Genomic DNA, 19,533 nt, shown 5'->3' with positions numbered 1-19,533 from the left:
AACAGGAAGCCTGGCTTTGGGTGAAGGGGTGGCTGGCTCTCTTGGGAACTGTCCAACCACTCTTGTTCCCCTCATTCTGACCATATTGAGGCACCCACCAGCCAATCCACTTTGTTGGCATTGGGTGTGGAAGAAAGTAGGGCATCTTCACTTCACCTCATACCTTCTTTTCCCTTGGCAGGCCTCCAAGCACAAAGGCTCCCACTGGCTATATCATCCGGTAGGTGACCACAGGACCTTACCTGCCTCTCCATGCCTGCCCACACTGCTCCCTGGCTTCTCACAGGGTAGCTCACGGGGCTACTTCTTCTGGGGTCTCTTACAGGGGAGTGTTCACCAAACCCATAGACAGCTCATGTCAGCCACATCGGCAGTTCCCCAAGGCCAACGGAGCTCCAAAAAGGTTTGTGTCCTCGGGATGAGGGCCTAGGCCAAGCACCAGGTGTGAGGGCCTAGGCTGGGCTCATGGCAGAGAGATTACTCTGTCTGTTCCTGGGTGGGGAGGCGTGGTGGATGGCAGTTCTCCTCCTGTGTAGGGCAGGGCCCTGGAGAGTAGTGCTGGGACACAAAGCCCCAAGTGGATGTATGACCCAGATCGGGCAGTCTGGTTTCCCAGCAGCCAGGCCTCTGGGAGACCTTGGGCCACTACCCGGCTGGCCCCAATCATCGGGGCAGAGACACAGGGAGGAGTCTGGGGTTCACAGCCTTGACTTGCTGTCTGACTGCACTGAGCTGTGTGTTTTACTTTACCTTCTTCTTAGAAGGCTGAAGTGGCATGCCGTCAAAGTGCCTTGGTGTTAAGTGGAACCTGGGCTCCATCAGAAAGGCATGGTCCAGGGGTCTGGGTCAACCTATGGCAGGAGGGCTGCCCTGCTCAGGATGGCACAGATGATCTGGGTGTGTGGCAGGGCTGAGAGAAAAGAGGAAAGGCCACCAGCCATATTCCTACTGGGTTATGTGGACTAATTTGGAAGCAAGAAGGGGCCTGGGAGTGGGCACATGGAAACTCCTTTCCTTTCTAGTGCTGCTGGTCTGCTGAGAGCAGCTCCCACTGGGCCTCCTCGGCCCTCCTCCTCTGGCTATAAGATGACTACCGAGGATTACAAGAAGCTGTAAGTATACAATTGCAGACACAGTTCAGTTCCCTCCTTCAAGGACAAGCCCAAACAGCAGGCCTGCTGAGGGCAGCTGGTTGCTTGCATTTGAGCATGGCCCTGGAGTGCCAGCCTGACATTCCTACCAGTTGCCACTGTGACCTGGGGCACATTGCACTTCTGATCTGAGGCAAAGCAGGGGCTCTAAGAAGCTTATAGAAGGGGCCAGTGGGTCTGGAAGAAGGGTCATGAGCCATGGATCTGGGGTTGCTGCTGGATGACTCTGCTTTCTGGACATGCCTCTGCCCCGCTCTGGGGTGTAAGCCAGGCTGCTCTGGGGCCTGATGATTCTGAACATGCTGATAGCCCTGGCAGCCTATAAGTGATTGGTATTTTGTGCTGAAATCTGAACTGCTTCTTCAATATAAATCTTTGGGGCTCCCCTTCTGGCCCCTATCAAATAAGCCCCTCACTATGTGCCCAGGGAGGGGGTTTCTGGAAAGAGGTGTGCATTGAATCTGCAGTTCCCAGAGGCTCCACATCTTTATATTGCTTTATATCCCTGTCACAACCATCCAGTGACATGGAGCAGCTAGGAAATCTTTCTGGAGAAGGGGAGAGGCTTGAAATGGGTCTTGGAGGACAGTTAGGGTTGGAATAAGGGGAGAGGAAAGGAGTGGCTCTCAAGGAGGAAGAAGTGGCATGAGCAAAGGCTCAGGGGAAACAATGCCAACATGTGCTATTATTGTTGTAAGTCAGGAAGCCAAGCTACTGAGGGTGGCAGCCTGTGATAGGAAGCAGGGGAAGAGATGGGGGAGGAGGGGCCACAATCAATAGCATCCTCACACCCTCCCACCTCTCCCAGGGCACCCTACAATGTCAGGCGCAGCTCAGCATCAGGGGATGCAGAAGAGGAGGAGGTTCGCTTCTCATCTGATGAGCAGAAACGGAGGTAATGGTGCCCGCTGGGCATCCCACAGGCAGGGTAGAGGCCCAAGTTTCTGTCGCCTGGTGACATAAGAATTGTGCCAGTTGCAGTGACGAAATGTACAACCTATACAATATCAGTGCTGGCCTGTTTGCTGGAGGAGTGGCTTCCAGCAACAGGTGTCATTTATTGAGTCCCAGAACCACCCACTCAGGGCTGGGCCAGCTCAGAGGACCCTTTATGAACCTTTCATGGAGCAGAACATAGGTAATGAGGGTCTGGGGGAGGCTTCAACTGTGGGTGGACAGAGTATACAGAGGGAGGTGCTTTAGGACTTTATGTCAATTTGCTAAGAAGGGTCCTGGGCAAATTGGACCAAAATCAGCCATCCTTCTGGGAGGAGCCCTCTGTGTGTAGGCCACGTGTGCTGTGTGTATGCTGTGTATGCTGTGTATGCTGTATGCTGGGCTGGCCCTGCATACCTGGGTGGCAGGGCCATGCTCTGGAGGTATCAGTGCCCCTCACCCCAAAATGAGGCCTGGGCACTTGGGCAGCAGCTAGTCTCTGAGGAGGTCCCCTGGGCTGAGCCTGCCCCCAGTCCCAATGTCTTTGGGCCCTCTGTGCCTTAGGAAACAGCAAGTTCCTGTGCTAAAGGTCTGGCAGATGGGACAATCTTAAGGGTAGAATATACAATGGCAGTGGTCCCGGGCCTAGGAGGTATAGGGGAAGAGTCAGAAGCTCAGAGCCAGGCTGCTGAGCATTGACTGCCCACTCTGCCATCAGCTAGGTGTGTGGTCTCACACAAGTCACTAAAGTTTCCTGTGCCTCAGTTTCTTCATTTGTAAATTGTGGGTGATACTAGCACCTACTTTCCTAAGTTTTAAGGACTCAGTGAACCAGTATGGATTCATAGCATCCAGCACAGACAGGGCCAGGCCCATAATCTATGCTTGATAAATGTGGGCTGCCCTTCCCTTGGTCTGTATGTTTCCTTGCCTCCCTGATGTGGCCCTGAGCCATCCTGGGTAGCTGCTGGGCTATGCTGGCAGAGTGAATCCTGCCGTATGCCATTAGATACCTTCTCTCTGTGCCACCGCAGGTCAGAGGCTGCAAGCAGTGTGGTGAGGAAGACAGCTCCTCGGGAGCACTCCTATGTTCTGTCAGCAGCCAAGAAGAGCACCAGGTGAGTTACACAACAGGAGACACAGCAGGGCCTGGCTTCTGGGTAAGCTCAGCTGCCAGACCTTCTGGGATTCTCAAATGCTCTTTCTGGAAAACTGAGAGGTCTGGCTCCTGCCATCAGGGCTAATGAGGTACTGAGAGTGAGAAAGAGAGAGGCCCGGGACCCTATAAAGCAGAGTGGTCATGATGTCCGTTGGTCATGATGTCAGTTGTTCATGGGTTCTGTCCAACACATTGCCTTTCTGCTTCCTTTCCAGCAGCCCTGCCCAGGAGATGCAGGCCCCATTCATTGCAAAGAGGTAAATGTCCACAAGGGAAGCCTTACAAGCCTCTTGCTGGCTGCCGAGAAGGCCTCCTGCCAGCAGGAGTGGAGTATGGGCACCATGGAAAGCAGGTGCAGAGTGGGAAGGGGCCCCTGTCCCTGAGCAAGGGAAGTAGTGAGGGCCTTATGGCTTCTGTCTGGAGGCCAGATGAGCAACTAGGTGGGTATGGTGGCATTTGTGGCCTCAGCAGGCAGTTCTCTGTAGGCAGGATCTGGCTGACAAAACATAGCTTATGGCTGGAAACTTCCACTTGCTAACAGGGTTAGACCCCTGGCCCCCAATAGAGCCTTAGTATTTTCAAGGGCTTCTGGGGTTTTGAAGCAAAAGTAGCTACCAGGATGAAAAGGAGTCGTTCCCCTGCCCTCCCTCCCACCCTACCAGGGATGGGCTGGACAATGCCTCAGCAGGAGGGATTGTTGGGCTGGGGTCCAGAGGGTTTTCATTGGGAGTCTCTGCCTGCCCAGGCCCTTGGAAGTGACCATGATATTGGAGATGGGCCCTAAAGGGTGAACAGAATTCGACAGGAAATTATCAGGACATTAAGACACTCCAGTTGAGTGAGAAAGGAGTGTCCCCATCAGTTGAGACAGAATATCTTCTGGGAGAGAGTATTTGGGGAGTACAGAGAAGAGACTTCCAGAAAGTTGAATTTTAGGGATATTCCATGATGTAAACAAGGAAAGCATCTATGACAAGGTGGCATAGTGAGCTGAAGACTGGAATAAGTCAGGAAAGGGTGATGGCAGCACAAAGAAAATGACAGATAATGATGTGCTCTTACTGGCTGTATTAGGTTCCCAGGGTTGCTATAAGAAGGTACCACAAACTGGGTGGCATAGACCCGAGAAATGTACTGTCTCCCGGTTCTGGAGGCTATAAGTCCAAGATCAAGGTGTCAGCAGGATTGGTTCCTTCTGGAGGCTGTGAAAGAGAAACTGTCCCTGGCTTCTCTCCCAGCTTCTGGTGGTGGCAGTCAACCCTTGGCATTCCTTGGCTTGTAGACACATCACCCCAATCTCTGCCTCTATCATCCTATGACCTTTTGTCTGTGTGTCTGTGTCCAAATTTTCCTCATCTTATAAGGACACTGGTCATTGGATTTAGAGCTCACCCTACTCTGATCTTATGCTGACGACATCCGCCAACACCCTACTTCCAAAAAAGGTCACACTCACAGGTTCCAGGAAGACATGGATTTTGGAAGGACACTATTCAACCTGATGTGCTGTCCTTTATCCTAAACTGGAGTTGCTGAGCCTTCAGGCTGGGCCACCTCATGGCCATAGACAGCACTGAAGGAAATCACATCCTTCAAGAACAGCAAGCTCTAGGGCAGCTGAGTAAGGCCACAGGTGCCCTGGGAACAGGTGGTGCATCTGTTTCTCTTATTGCCCAAAGGATTGAGGTGGTGGATGAGGACAGGCCTTCTGAGAAGAGCCAGAACCCACCTGCTCTAGCAAGATCTTCTCCTGGCTCAAGCAGGTAATCAATTACTCATCTCTGCCTGGGGCTGGTGGCTGCCAGGCTTGCCTGCCACTGTTACTATGGAACCTCTGCTAGGTCATCTCCTTGCAGAGCCTCTGGGTCAATGGTCCCATGTGCCCAGTGTCAAGATGGGGCACAGAAATCAATAAGAGCTTTCTGGCTTGATGTCCTAGGGCTAAAAGAAGCAAAACAGCCTGGCCTCCAGAGAGAGAGAGTATATCACTCTTGTCTTTTTAATGCCTATCTGTGTCAACTTAACCCAGTGGTGGGCCCAGCATCCTAGGAAAAAGTACTAACCATAGGGTTTGAGAGGGGCTACCATCAGAGCACTAGCCCTGCCATTCTTGGGCTTGTTTATAGCTCTTCTGTAAGTCGTCCAAGTTCAACCTGCCAGCTATGTCCTCTGCCTCCTTCTGGGGAAGGAGGCTCTACAGTCCCCAGCCCTGCTCACAGCTACCTTCTTTGCCAGTGTGGATGGAGGCAGAGCCAAAGTGTCTCGGGCGATTTAGACTGAGCACATGCCAAGTCTGCCCAGCCCCACCAGGAGCTGGGAGCCTAGGTGGGTGCCATGAGCTGGCTCTGGTCTGTAAGCTGGTCAGATGGGATGGTTTGGGACTGGGATGACAGGGCAGAGCCAGGCTGAGTGCTGGTGATCTCACTACAGACGGGGCCCTGATTTGTTCTGATTTCTGAGCCCTGAGTATCCAGGCAAATAATGGTGCTCTCTTGTCTGCAAATGAAGAGCAATCAATACCTCCTTGTACTTTGCAGTGAACCAAGGTAAGTCCTGTTCAGAGCACCACTTCCCTGTTGTTGCTGCTGTTTAAAGCTCCTGCCTGGACTGGGAGCTTTGTCTAAATCCAAGTCTACTAAGTGTTATGCCTCCATGGCACCCTTGGAAGACCCTTAAGCCAGAGAGGCAGAGCACCTTTCTCTACAGGTCACTTTTAGGGGCCCCAGGGGCCATTCTCGTAATGCCACTGCAAGCCCCTACTTCCCTCCCCAGTTCAAGTTCCACAAAAATCTGTATGTGACCACAGTCCCTCAGGGCTACCTCCTCTGTGCTAGGAGGGAGATAGGGCCACCTGCCATAGCATAGACTGGTAGACAGCAAGGCTGCAGACCTTTTCTCATAGAGGGAGCTAGGAGTGTGAGGCCATCCTGGAGCCATGGCCCCAGCAGCAACACTGCCCCTCTTCTTCACTGCCTCCATGTCTTGATCCTCCCTGTTTGTCTGAACTTTTGTCCATGAGAACTTTTCTTTCTTTTTTATTTTTAAGTTTATTTATTTTGAGAGAGACAGAGGCAGCATGAGTGGGGGAGGGGCAGCGAGAGAGGGAGAGAGAGAATCCCAAACAGGCTCCGAGTTGTTAGCACACAGCCCGACACAGAGCTTTAACTCACAAAACCACAAAACCGTGAGATCACGACCTAAGCTGAAATCAAGAGTCAGATACTTAACTGACTGAGCCACCCAGGTGCACCTGTCACAATGATGGGGGATTGATGGGACATAGGGACTTAGTTTGCTAGGGCAGCTGTAACCCAGGACCACAAATGGGGAGACTCAAACAACTGAAATGTATTGTCTCACAGTTCTGGAGGCCAGAAGTCTGAGATCTAGTTGTCAGCAGGGTTGGTTCTTTCTGAGGGCTGGGAGGGAGGCCTCTCCTCGATTTATAGATGGACCCCTCTGTGTCTCCTCACATGCTCTTCCCTCTGTGTGTGTGTGTGTGTGTGTGTGTGTGTGTGTGTGTGTGTCTGTGTTCTAATCTCCTCTTCTTATAAGGACATCAGTCATTTTAGATTTGGAGCACACCCTACTTCAGTATAGCCTCATCTTAACTAATTCCATCTGCAGTGACCCTGTTTCCAAATAAAGCTCACAATCTGAGGTACCAGGGTTAGGACTGCAACATATGTATTTGAAAGGCATTTTAACTTATCCTTTGGATGTTTAATACCCATCATCTGCTGTCATAGCAAGGTGGGTGTAGTGGTTTGCTAAGGCAGCAGTAAGAAAGTACCCCAAACTGGTGATTCAAACAACAGAAATATACTGTCTCACAGTTGTGGAGGTCAGAATTCTGAGATCAGTCTTGCCTGTGAGGCCCCAGCAAACAGAACTGGTACCAGATTACAGAAAGTCCTAGATACCAGAGATGTTTCACAATGGGGCAGTCTCCAATGGGAAGGAAGGAGTTCTCATCAGAAGTGTGCAACAGGGCCTAGTCAAGGAAGCTTTATACTTAGTTTGATACTTCTCATAGTGCTTCTTCACTCAGATTGTGAAGTCACAAAATATCTGGAACCCCCCAGGCAGCTTCCAGGTAAGCTTATGGCTGGTCCTGAGTGGCCTTCCTTTCTGACCCCACTGTATCAGACAGGTCCTGCACTGCTCAGGTCAGGCAACCACCATCAGTTCCCCACACTCAGCTCCTCTCTGCCTGGTTATCTGAAAACTCCAGGTCAGGCTGTGCCCTTGAGGGAGTGTAGCCCTGTGGGGAGCAGTGACTCAACAAAACTGGGTGCTGTACCACTTCAGAAAAAGCTGGTTTATGCAGAATGAGGCAGGAAAACATCACAGCCTTGTCTCCAGGTATGGTCTTGATGAGGCTGCCTCCTCCCCACGTCTGCCCCTGCCGTATCCCCCTTGGCTCAAATCTCCTGTAAATTCCTCATCTCATCCAGCAGGCCAACCAAGAGAAAAGCCCTTGTCTTAGGTGCCAAACCCTTCAGGGACTTCAGGGAGGCCTGAAAGTTTGGAACAGAAAGAGTACACCACAAGAACACCCACAGGCTGTGTCCTCTGGGCTGCCCAGCTGTCATTTTCCTTCCATTAGATACCAGACCTGCCTGGCCTCTCAAAGGCCCCTCAGCTCCAAGTTCCCACATCTGAACTACGTGTCTCTACCGTCACTCCCACCCTCTGGTGGGCCTTCCCTCCATGTACCCCAGGACTTATTTTCTTTGGTTCATCTTATTTTTAACCCTCTCATTGTGGGACAACTCCTATATACCTTCTGGACTGAACTAATTCAAATACCCTCTTCCAGAGAGACTGGTCTGCACAAGGGCCTCCAGGCCTGGCTGCTGTCTCTGTTACAGCACTGGTCAAGCTTCCTTGGCTTTCTGCCTCATTCAACCACAGCGGGGCCAGCAGGCTGTGCCCCAGCATGCTGTCTGGCAGAGTAAGCTGGAGAGCACTGAGTAAAGGCACAGCTTTTGGCACAAGGCAAACCCTGGCAGTGCCCTGTACTGGCTTTGAGCAAGCCACTTTAACTTTCTGTACCTCCGTTTCCTCATGTATACAATAGTGAGTAGTGATACCTACCTCCTGAGGCTGCCCCCAAATACTAAATGGGATAATGCATATGAAGTCCTTGGCACAGTGCCTTGGTGCTCCCAGTTACAGGCTTGCTGATTTGCAGGGCCTTCTTCAAATGAAGAGACCAATATCGCCACTTTGCCAGCATCTGAGGGAAATGTGGTTGTGGGTGCGGGAGGAGGTACTCCCACAGACAGCTGGGGCCACACTGGAGGAGTGCTCCTGGTCTCAAATTGCTCTCAGACTGACAACTTAAGATTAGACTAGAGCCATCTGTGGTTGAAGGTCTGGTCAGAGAGTGGGGCTGGTGGGCTGCTGCAGAAGAGATGCTGGAGGGCCCCTGTATGAATTTGCTAGCGCTGCTGTCACAAGTTATCATAACTCATAGATAAAACAACAGAAACATATCCTCTCACAGCCCTGGAGGCCAGAAATCCTAAATAAAGATGTCAGCAGGGCTATATGTTCCCTCCAAACACTCTGCGGGAGAATTTGTTCCAGGCCTTTCTCTTAGCTTTTGGTATTGCTGGCAATTCTTGGCAACTCTCAGTTTGTAGATGTATCACTCCAGTCTCTGCCCCTCTCTTCACATGGCCATATTCCTTCTGTGTCTGTGTACAAATGTTCCCTTTTTATAAGGGCACCAGTCACATTGAATTAGGACCTACTCTCCTCCAGGAGTTTATCTTAAGTTTATTGCATCTGAAATTACCCTATTTCCCAATAAGGGCACATTCATAGATACTAGGGGTTAGGACTTCAGTATATCTTTTAAGGGGATACAGTGCAACCCATAATAGCCCCCCCCCCGAAGAGGTGCCATTTGAGCTGGGTCTTCAAGAAGGGATTGTTCAGTGGGATGACAAAAAAGGAGGAAGGCATTGAGGGAGAAGTGCCAGCTTTGGCAGGTTACGGTAACACTTTGTTCCTACTTCCTCTGCCACATAACAAGAAACACCAGTGGGGTCAGTTCTGGCTAGGTGTTTTATGCTGTCATCATTGCTATTGTAGGAGGAAACAAGCAGAGATCAGAGCTGCCCACATGCACCAGGTCCCCTGTCCCTGGAAGTCCTTCCATTTTCCCCCAGTTATCTCCAATGTGCTAGGTCTCAGCCAAATCCCAGAAGGAACATACATAGGCAGCCCAGTGACCCAGTCCTCTATGGCCTCCTAGTTTAGCTTGGAGCCGCATGTCAGGATCAACCCCAAGGTAACTTTCCAAGGAGAGCAGCCAAGTCACACCGGCTCACCCAAAATGAAGACTACCTACCTCTCTGTCTTCACCCTGGCCCCTCCTTCCCCATCATGGGACCCCAGAGGGGCCTTTCTAAAGTGCCAGTCTGATCATGTGAAGCTCTTTGTCCCCCACTTCAAGCCCATCCCATGGCTTCTCTTTGCCACACCAGATTTGGTTTCAGCATTTAAGACCCCTGCCAGCCTCCACCTCTTCCTCCCCTACCTCTCTCCAGCTGGCCCCCAGCAAGGCTACATCTCCATGAAGCTTCTCAGGTGCCCTTGGAGCTGGATTTGTACACAGCCTTACACTTTAGTAGAGCCAGGACCCATGGTACTTTGCCCCTATTTTGCCCCACCCCCCATACACACTAGACTTGGGGCTTCACCTGGCCTGGGGTTCATCCCCATCTATACCCTGGGCCCAACCCAGTGTCCAGAGGCAGCTGAAGAAAGGAAGGAGAGGCTGCAAGTGGGCTGGGTCTTAAAGGATGGCTTAGGCTTTACCTTGTGCACCTGGGGAGGTATGGTCTGGGGTGACCAGTACCCCCACAAAGCCAGAGAGCTCTAGATTGCCTCTGGCTCTGGTCATCACCGTGGCCCAAGCCTTCTGGGGATCAGGCCCTGCAATGGAACCAGACTTGGAGGGATGTATGTGGTCACCTGTGGGCCAGGTTCTGAGCACAGGAATCCTCAAAGGGGTCCTCTGAGTACTGAGAATGACTGATTCTCTGTGGGCTCCAGTTCACAGGCACCTGGTCACTTGTCTTCATCCCTCAAGTCTCTGATATCCTACTCCCACTGGCTGTCACTCCAAATTTGGTCTGTAGGTTTCCTTACTATATTGTTTCTCATCAGTCCCCATCAGCCCATATACCCAGAATTTTCACTGGCATCACAAATAGCTACTTTGGAATTTCCATGGGAACCACAGCCAAGGCTCACCTCTGCAAATGGGTGACATCATCATGGCAGCAGCTACAGACAGTGCATTGGGGCTGGACAGTCCCATTGCCATCCAGAATCCACTTGTTGTGGTTGAAGAGGGCTGGGCTCGAGGGTGGGAGACTGGTAAAGGGGTGTTTCATTCTCCTTCCTCTGCAACCTGGAAGTCAGTGGCCCAAGCTCAGCTGTAGCACCAAGAAAGCTAAAGGTCAAAGAGGAGACAAGAGAAAAAACAAATGGTTTGGAGTGTCCCACTGTATTACCCAGGAGGCTCCTGAAGGAGAATGCCCTTGGACCCCTGGCACAGATGGAAAAGGGGGAGGCTTTTCTTACCAGCAAGTCCCTGGCTCTCTTTCTTGGCTGCAGTACAAGAGATGAGGAGGCTGTCCACCTGCAGATCATGACACCTGGGGCAGGACTCCGCCTGATGACCCCAGACCTGGAAGGAATGAGGTATGGGGGCCCTGTTGGGCTCCTTTCACACCATTTTAGAGATGGGATCAGCAGGAAGGGGTGCAAATGATCAGGCCCAGGGACTGGTTGGTAAAAGACGTGGTCAACCTGGGTTCTTTGCCTCCATGTCATTCGTTCACCCCACACCTCTTTAGGAGCAAGCACTTGGTTCATGTGAGGCCAGACCTGGCCCCGGGGACCCAGTGGTGACTGCCCCCTGGCCAGAGATGCTGACCATCTGGTAGGGGAGGCAGACGCAGACACCAGCAAGCTGTGAGGGCGTGGCCCCGCCACGCGCTGAGGACAGGACAGGACGGCCGTGCTGGGTGGGGACGCGGGCTCTGCAGAGCCCCCCGAAGCCACTGGGGCCGTCCCTCTCCTTGTGCGAGGGGACCACTGGGAACAGGGTAGCGTCACCAGGTCAGCCTTGACAGCTCATGATGCCACCACACTTGGTGCTGGGAGGGTGAGAGACAGGAGGACTACAACCAGCAAGGAGCACAGAGGGCCCAGCCCCTGCCTCAAAATAGGAGGCCGAGAGCCATGCAACAGGCCGGCAGGATGGGGGGCCGATTGCTAGGAGCTGGGCTCCAGGGAAGCTGGGGTGGGGGCAAGGGGAGATCTAGCAGGGAGGGACCACTTCTCTTTGGAGGGGCAAGTAGTGGGAGGGATCCTACAGCACTCTCTCTCCTACTCATTTAGCTATTCACTCAACTAACATTTACTGAGCACCTGTTGCACACCTGACTCCTGCGCCAGGACCTAGAAGGCAGCTATGAAGCAGCCAGACTGCGATTCTGCCACATGAATCCCAGAGTCTGGGGAGGGAGGCCAGAGTGTATTCCCACTGGGGTATTAGGAGCTCCAAGCAGGGGCCGCTCACCAGCCTCTCACCAGTGAGTTGGTTAGGGAAGGCTTCCTGGAGGCAGTGTCATCCAAGATGAGTCCTGCTGGATCTCTAGGTACCTTTACTCTCCTCTTTGGTGCCTCCTTCTCCACACCCCCACCCCAGTCAGGCACTGAGTCCTATCCATTCTATTTTAGAGATATTTCTTATTATTATTCTCCTATTGCCCCATCCCTAGACCCTCCACATCTCTACCTGGGTGAGATTTCTAAAAGGCAGAAGTAGTCATGCCAGCCCCCTGGGAAAACCCTGCAATGCCCCCCACCGTGATTGGGTTCTGCAGCCTGAACTCGCTACCCCTCATGTACCCTCCCTCCTTGGGCCCTCGGCTCCAGCCTCCCAGGTCTCCATATGGGGGCCTATGCACAGTTGTCTACTCATGGATCAATATTCGCCAAGAACTCTGTGTGCCTGGAGGGCAGGGGCTACAGCTAACTGTTCTCTACATTCCCTCTGGCCCAGAACAGAAATGTGGGAGTGTTTGTTTGCTGGAATGATTGAAGATCATCCAGTATGACAACGTCTTTAATAAGGCAACATTGGAAGCTGCTTCATTGATTTTCCTAAGGTGACCACTCTCTGGGAAACAGGGTCAAAGTAACCCCAAGAGATGCAGGAGGAAGCCAGGCTGCCTCCAGTGAACATCCCTGCTGTGTCTCCTGTCTCCAGAATCCGCAAGCTTTCTGTACTTTGTCTTGGAGAGGCAAAGCTACAACAACCCACTGAGATCCCATGGGGGTGGCCCTCCCCCACTTTCCAGCAGGAGAATCAATTTGGGGAAAGAATAAAGAGGGAAAGTTAGAATTAACCAAGCCCTGCCCTGCCTAAACAGCCTAGCAGGTATCCCCATGCATGATGCATATGCAATCACTATGTCTATTTTACAGATGAGGAAACTGAGACCCTGAATGGTCAAGTAACTTGCTCAAGGTTACACGGCCAAGAACAGGCAGATCTAGAACTCCCACCCAGGCTGCCCGACTCACATTCTGCACCTTCTGCTCCATAACTCACCACACTACTGAGGACCAGGGGGAAGTTACAAGGAGGGGTGACATAAATACTTAGTATTTTTAAATGAATATATAATGAGTTTACTTGTGGGCATCCAAATGCAAATTGCTGGGAGGCATTTGAGGGTTTGTATTGGGAGAAAGGTCAGGGTTCAAGAAAGTTACATGTTATATGCAGACAGATGAAAGCTGAAATAATGGGACTTAATGTCAGTGTTTACATGGGGTACAATATCAAGGGAATTGAGAGAGGGGCTAGCAGGCTGGGAACAGATCCCGGTGTGAAGGTGGCAGCTGCCTGGTCATCCCCCCGAGGGTAGCTTGGTGGCAGTCACTTCTAGCCACGCTGAGGGTGAGCTGACTGAGGGCCAGTTTGAAAGGCATTGGAGGTATGGGTCAGGAGCACAGAGAGGTGAGAACATGTGGAAGTCATTGGCTTGAGGGTAGCAGTTGATGTCATGGGAGCCAAGGAGGTGGGCAAGGCAGTGGAGCATGCAGATGGAAAGGAATGCTGAGAACACCAATATTAAGGGGCAGAAGAGGAGGAAAAGGTGAAGGAGACTGGGACGGTGTGGCAAGAGAGGTAGGAGATGGTGTCACAGTGATGACATATGAATTAGGGAAAGAGGGCAGGAGTGGCCCACTGGGTTAGTGGTCCTGAGTGGTGACAATGAAAGAGTGTCTCCATTGTGTCAGACACCATGAGGCTCCCTGATGACTTCAGAGAGAACAGAGGGAGGTTGAATTAGCATCTTAGGAGCAGTCTCAACACCATAGAAGATTATAGTCCAGAACTCTGAAATCAGACTGGGTTCAAATCCTAGCTCTTCCCCTTGTTACCTGGGGACCTTGGGGCAAGTTGCTTGGGCTCTTTGTGCTCCCATTTACTCATCTAGAAAGTATGCAGGGATAAATACACTGCCCATATTCTGGGGTTTATGTGGAGGGTTAATGCATGCAGAATCATGAGAATGGAGTCTGACCCTCAATCAACAGAAGCTATTACTAATGACATTTTGAGAATTGGCTAGTCCTGCAATATCAGCCTTTAAGCTCCTTGGAGACAGTTGGCATCTGGGGATAAGATAACTGCCTTCATCTGAGTGTAGCTGGATAGTTAACTTATGTTTCTTTCCTCCATAGGTCTTCCCTGGGCTTCAAAGACAAGGAGGACCCTAGCCCTAGAGAGGCCAAGAGAGACTTGGCTGCGGAGGAGGCCTGCAAGAGCCCCAGTCCAGACCCTGAAAGGTAACTCAGTGGAGGGACATAGAGCCCATGTGGCCCATGGTCTAAGGTCAACGGATGGAGCTGTGATCAGGACTGTCCAGTTCCCCACTGTGTTCCTGGTGCCTGGGGCAGTGCAGGTCCTCAGTGAATATCTTTTGAAAGAATAAATGAAGGAATACATGAGGTCTGGAGAGGGACAGGCCTGCCAAGATCCCTCACGAAGCCAGTTGCAGAGGAGAACAAAACTCCAGGCCATACCACCCCCATCCAGCCCTTGGCCCAACTTCACTGTGCCTTTGCCCCTCACTGAAAACAGTCCTACTGATGGCCAGGGGAAGCCAGCCTGCCAAATCAGCAGTTTGGGGAAGTCAGTGACCAAAGGATGCATTGGCCTCAACAGAGCATCTAGCATAGACTTCCAGGATGAACTGTGGATAAAGGGAAACATGGCAGGGGCTGGCAAGGATGGTAGGCAGAGCCAGTGGGGATGATGAGTCCAGAAGTGATGGTTGTTTCCAGCTATCCTATGACCATCTCATTGAGCTGTCCTTTAAGCCAGACCAAGGAGGCCTGGATGTGGTGAGCATTTCTTCAATGGGAAGCTGGTAACCAGTAATGGATAAGAGCTCACAGTCTGCCACCATTTTATGAGTTTGAGGTTCTGGACCCTCAATGGAGACTCAGTCATGGAAGTGAGGGAAGGGTACCTGGGATGTCTGGGGGAACTTGTTTCTGCCGTGGGCTCTATCATTTATTAGTGGCCCCAAGTGCCTTGCCCTTTGTTCTGTTAGCCATTGGCTTTCCCACATTGTGCCAGCCTCCTCCAAAGTTGCAATTTTGCTATATTTTTTGGCTCCACTTTCGCTCCCATTCCATCAGGTTTGGAAGAAAAGCAGAAATACTTGCTGATGTCCAGTTGGCTCTAGTTGGAGCAGTGTAGGGTGGCAACTGGGAGCCTGGGCTTCTAGTCCTTGAGGCCCGCTCTCTGGACATCTTAGTTATATTAGATCAAAACCTAATCAGAGTCAGCAAATGTTTCTCTTCCCATAACAGGTCAAGTGATGGTAATGTGGGATCCAGAGCTTCCCTGGAAGCTGAAGGCTTCCTTCCTGAAGGCTCGACTGAAGCAGACATTGACTCTGGGAGAGGAGGGTAAGCTGCCTGAAGGAGGCAGATGGCCCTAAGTTATTGATTTCTCGTGTCCCTGATGACAGGCCAGGGTCAAGCTGCCAAAACTGCTTGGGTTACTGGGGGCTGAGCACTGATCATTTCCCATAGTCCGGTCTACAGTTTGCTTCTCCAGTTGTTCCCAACACATCCTTTGTCCCTGTGCTTTCCACTTAAATCAGAATTGCCTATGCTTGAATCTTGCTCCTTCTCCTACCCTCTGCTACTGGCTCTCAAGATCCTCCAGAGCAGGTGCAAGGGGCCACTTACAGCTGGAGGATCAGCCCCTGCCTGGGCAGGCACCAGGAGGTAGGATGAATGTGTGGGGAATGAGTGAAGGGACAAACAAACAAATGATGGATGAATCTATGCCTTCTTTCTTCTTGGCTGAGCTCTGAGGACAAGCTAGAAGGAGGTCCTTCATCTCTGCTTTCTTCTTTTCCTTCCACAAGTCCCAAAGTTCCTTTTCCTCTCCCACCCACCTTCCCTGGCCAGTTATGCTCTGTGGTTCAGTGAGAGAAAAAGCAGTGGCCCCACTGAGAAGACAAGCATGTCTGGCTGAGCTCCAAGTTCCTGGATCTGGGTGGAGTCAGGGTCCACTTTCTCAGGTGATTCAGGGAGTGGCTCCAAAGGTCCCACCTGTCTCTGAGTGGCTCCAAACCAAGCATGAGTCATCCTTGGGGACAAAGGATAGGTATGCTGATGTTGGCCCAGATAGTTCAGCTCCAAGTTGTGCTAGCACCCTTATGGTTCAGAGCAGATGGACAAAGCCAGTGTCTGCAGAGAGCTGCAAGGGCATGCTGCCAGCCAGCACACTTGCCCTACCACTGTGCCTCAGCAGGTGCAAGGAAAGGCCATTGGGCTGGGGCGTTGGCTCTCCAAGCTGCCACTAGTGGGGAGGCCTGTCTGAAAGCCCAACACTTGCAGCCTGCCTCACTGTGTGCTGGCCAGCACAGCTGTGCAGACTAACTGTTGCTGTTGTATACCTCTGGTCCAGTATGACTGGGTCAAGATCTTGACTGCTCTGTCTTTCAATATTCATCCAGATCATTCTTCTTGCTTACATACCCTCCTAAAACAAAGTCTTTGCTCTGTGCTTTCAGTTTCTTTAAAATGAAGCCAAATATCAAATTAACTTGCAAATCACTCTGAAGAATCTTCTAGAATTTTATGACTTTTAACCTAGTTTACATTGTCTTACCTTTTCGTACTTTGACAATGATTTTTAAGAAACTTACCTTGATCATATTTCCAAGGAAAATGTTGTTTCTTTTTTTAAGATTTTATTTTTAACTAGTTTCTCCATCCAATGTGGGGCTTGAGTTTATAACCCTGGAATCAAGAGTTGCATGTTCTATCAACTGAGCCAGCCGCCAGGTGCCCTGCAAAATGTTTCTTATGCAAAAAAAAAAAAAAACAACCATTCCTTTTCCACTCATTTTTATGAGTTTAATAATTGAATTTAGTAATTATGGTTCCAAGTACAACTGAGATAAATGGATTTGGGAACAAACATGAGGAAGTCTTAGTGAGCATGTTACTCAAGCACAGGCTTTCATGGGCGATGAGGTGCTCTGTGAGCTGTGACTGTTCAGCATGCTGTGGGCATCAAGCTGCCTGATTTACAGACACAAAGAATGCAACCTACCCCCTTGGGAAGACTGGGTAAGACAGCACCCACTCACTCAATCTGTATCAAGATGATGGATACAGACGGAATACAAATGATGCTGCTTCTATAAATGGCCACAGGCACCAGTAATAATTACAAGAACAATTTAGTACATGTTAGGGCCCAGGCATTATTCTAAGTACTCGGCATTTATTAACCCATTTACTCTTCTCAGAAAACTTATGAGGCAGACACAATGATCATCCTCATTTCAGGTGATGTGTCTAAGGTCACACAGCTGAGAGGTAGCACAGTGCTGATTTGAACCCAGGCAATGTGCCTGCAGGGAGCATACACTTAACCACTAGGACACACTGGCCCAGTGTCAGGCAGCTGTGGGATCTAAGTGAATACTGTGCTCTTAGCATTTGTTCAAGCAGCCTTTCAGTTCTCATCATCTGTTGGGGATAGAAGCCATCTCTTTGGGATGGAGTAGATGTATAGACACAAAGTCCTGAACCGAGACCAGGCTTGGACTACTTCCACAGTGTGCTCAGCTGCCAGCGTCCCCCCTTTCCTGGATGATCAAGATGTGTGTGGTGACAACTACCAGCCTTGAAACCCCAGCGTGTATTCACAAGCACCCAAGCTGAGGTGGCAGAAGGGATGGCACTGGGAGACAGAGCTTGGGAAGAGACCCTCCTATACGGACTGCAGCCCAATCCAGCAAGCAAGAGTCAGGGGGAGGAATGTCAGGGATGGCCAACTGGCACTAAGAGGCTCAGTTCCAGGGAGCACATGGAGGTGGCTGAGAAGGGCACATGGCTCTAGGGTGCTAAGGTGCAATGGAAGGGGTTGTGCATTCCCAGGCTGCAGGCTTCTGCCCTATTCCATCTACCAGTCCACCAGTAGGAGTGGCCAGTTTGCTGTGGGTGTGTGGAGCACAGTAAAGAACAGTCTTCCTGGACTCCCACACAGCCGTAAGAGGTATAGTATAGGTCAGGTAAGGATACTGGATCCCCAAACAAGGAGACTTCCCTAGGGACCCCTGAGCTAATCAGGGACAGTGCTTGATCTTGAACTCAGGTGCTAAGTTCACAGCCAAGACTCACAAGATGTTATCACACAGAGTGGCATTTGTGCAACACTAACAGCAGATGGAGGTTCCCCTTTCCTGTGAGAAGGCAGCTGGCAAGGGCCCCCAGTCTCCACTGCTCTAAGGCCTCAGTGGGCCTGTGTGCTTCCTCCCTCAGCTCCAGCACTACTTTGCCATCTGCTGGACCAGTTGACCAGAAGAGTGACAGTCCAACAGACCTGGAGGACAAGGAGGCACACCTGAAGGGGTAAGACATCAGGGAACAGTGCTGAGCTTCTGAGGTGGAGAGAGGCAGCCCAGGTATGCATGGGCCTCTGGCCTAAAAGGTGAGGCCAGTAAGGCCTATGAGCTGGTCCAAAGCATGTGGCAAGAAGTGAAGCCGCAGCTAGAATCCTCTGGTCTCTGGCTCTGAGGCCAGAAAGTCTTCCACTACACCCTGCTGCCTCCAGCCAGGAATTCTTCCATAATTAGGAAGTCACCCAGTCTTTTTTTTTTTTTTTTAGTGTTTATTTTTGAGAGGAAGAGACAGTGTGAGCAGGGGAGGGGCAGAGAGAGGAGTCAGAGAATCACAAGCAGGGTCTGCAATGTAAGCAGAGAGCCCGGATGTGGGGCTTGATCCTATGAACTGTGAGATCATGACCTGAGCCAAAATCAAAATTTGGATGCTTAACCAACTGAGCAACACAGGTGCCCCAGGAAGTCACCCACTCTTTCAGCCAGCAATCACTCGAATGGCACCTGCCCTGTGCTGGAGGCTGGAGCACACAGACATGGCTGATGGGAGGTAAAGCCCAGCCCAGACTGGAACAGTAAATTATGCTGGAGCAGGGGAATGCGGGACCCAGGACAAATTTGTGGGGGAGGTGGCTTTTGAGCCAAATCTTGAAAGGTGAATAGGGGCCCTTCAAGCAAAGAGAACAGGATATGCAAAAGACTCCAAACAACCTGGTATCTCCTGGACACTGTATGCAGTTGAGTGTGGTTAGTACTGAGCGTCCTTGTGGAGGAGTGGTGGAATAGAAGGCCTGTTGAGGTATAAAAGGGCGGATTCTGTAATACCAGATATTGTTAATGACCATAATAGGTACTTAACTTTGGGTCACCTACTGTGTGCACAATGCTCTAGTCACTGTGTCTCATACAGTGCTCCCCACAATCCTGAGAGGTTTGCATCCAATAGGAATGAAGAATAAAGGTGTAGAACCTAAGTCTCTGTGCCTCCTGGGAAGAACAGTGCTCTGAAAGAAATAGCCAAGGTGCTAAGATAGAGTGGTGGCAGTGAGGACAGCTAATACATGGGACAACTCAGGCAAGCCTGTAGTGAGAAGGAACCAATTCTAGAAAAGAGAAAAGAGCTGCCGACCTAAAAACCCTGAAGTGGGAACACACTATCATGTTCCAAAGCATAGAGTGGCTAGAGCCTAACCAGTGACAGGGACCACTGATGGAGCAGGCAAGCTTTGAGGTATGTGGCCCTACTAGGTGACTTTTTGTTTTCAGATTGCACTGACAGTTAACACAGTGAAAACAATAACTGACA

General features: G+C 51.0%; 1 protein-coding gene across 9 annotated transcripts in view; it reads left to right on the top strand.

The window, feature by feature from the left end:
- The window catches only part of ZNF185 (zinc finger protein 185 with LIM domain), a 77,465-nt gene that overhangs the window by 17,284 nt on the left and 40,648 nt on the right, over positions 1–19,533 (top strand). For 3 of the 9 annotated variants that reach the window (XM_039220692.1, XM_039220690.1, XM_039220691.1), the window contains exons 5-15: positions 182–220; positions 326–403; positions 1,023–1,112; positions 1,960–2,046; positions 3,122–3,205; positions 3,462–3,503; positions 4,926–5,009; positions 10,885–10,971; positions 14,035–14,139; positions 15,172–15,270; positions 18,151–18,240. In XM_039220692.1, the coding sequence (XP_039076623.1) occupies positions 182–220; positions 326–403; positions 1,023–1,112; positions 1,960–2,046; positions 3,122–3,205; positions 3,462–3,503; positions 4,926–5,009; positions 10,885–10,971; positions 14,035–14,139; positions 15,172–15,270; positions 18,151–18,240 (885 nt within the window). The remainder of the gene's footprint in view (positions 1–181; positions 221–325; positions 404–1,022; positions 1,113–1,959; positions 2,047–3,121; positions 3,206–3,461; positions 3,504–4,925; positions 5,010–10,884; positions 10,972–14,034; positions 14,140–15,171; positions 15,271–18,150; positions 18,241–19,533) is intronic. The other 6 variants (XM_039220693.1, XM_039220694.1, XM_039220698.1 and 3 more) reach the window with 6 other exon arrangements.

The sequence above is a fragment of the Hyaena hyaena genome, unplaced genomic scaffold (genome assembly GCF_003009895.1).
Source record: "Hyaena hyaena isolate Hyena2069 unplaced genomic scaffold, ASM300989v1 scaffold_917, whole genome shotgun sequence".
Lineage (NCBI taxonomy): Eukaryota > Metazoa > Chordata > Mammalia > Carnivora > Hyaenidae > Hyaena > Hyaena hyaena.
The sequence above is the reverse complement of the archived record's forward strand: the minus strand, read 5'-3'. Positions and strand labels throughout refer to the sequence as shown.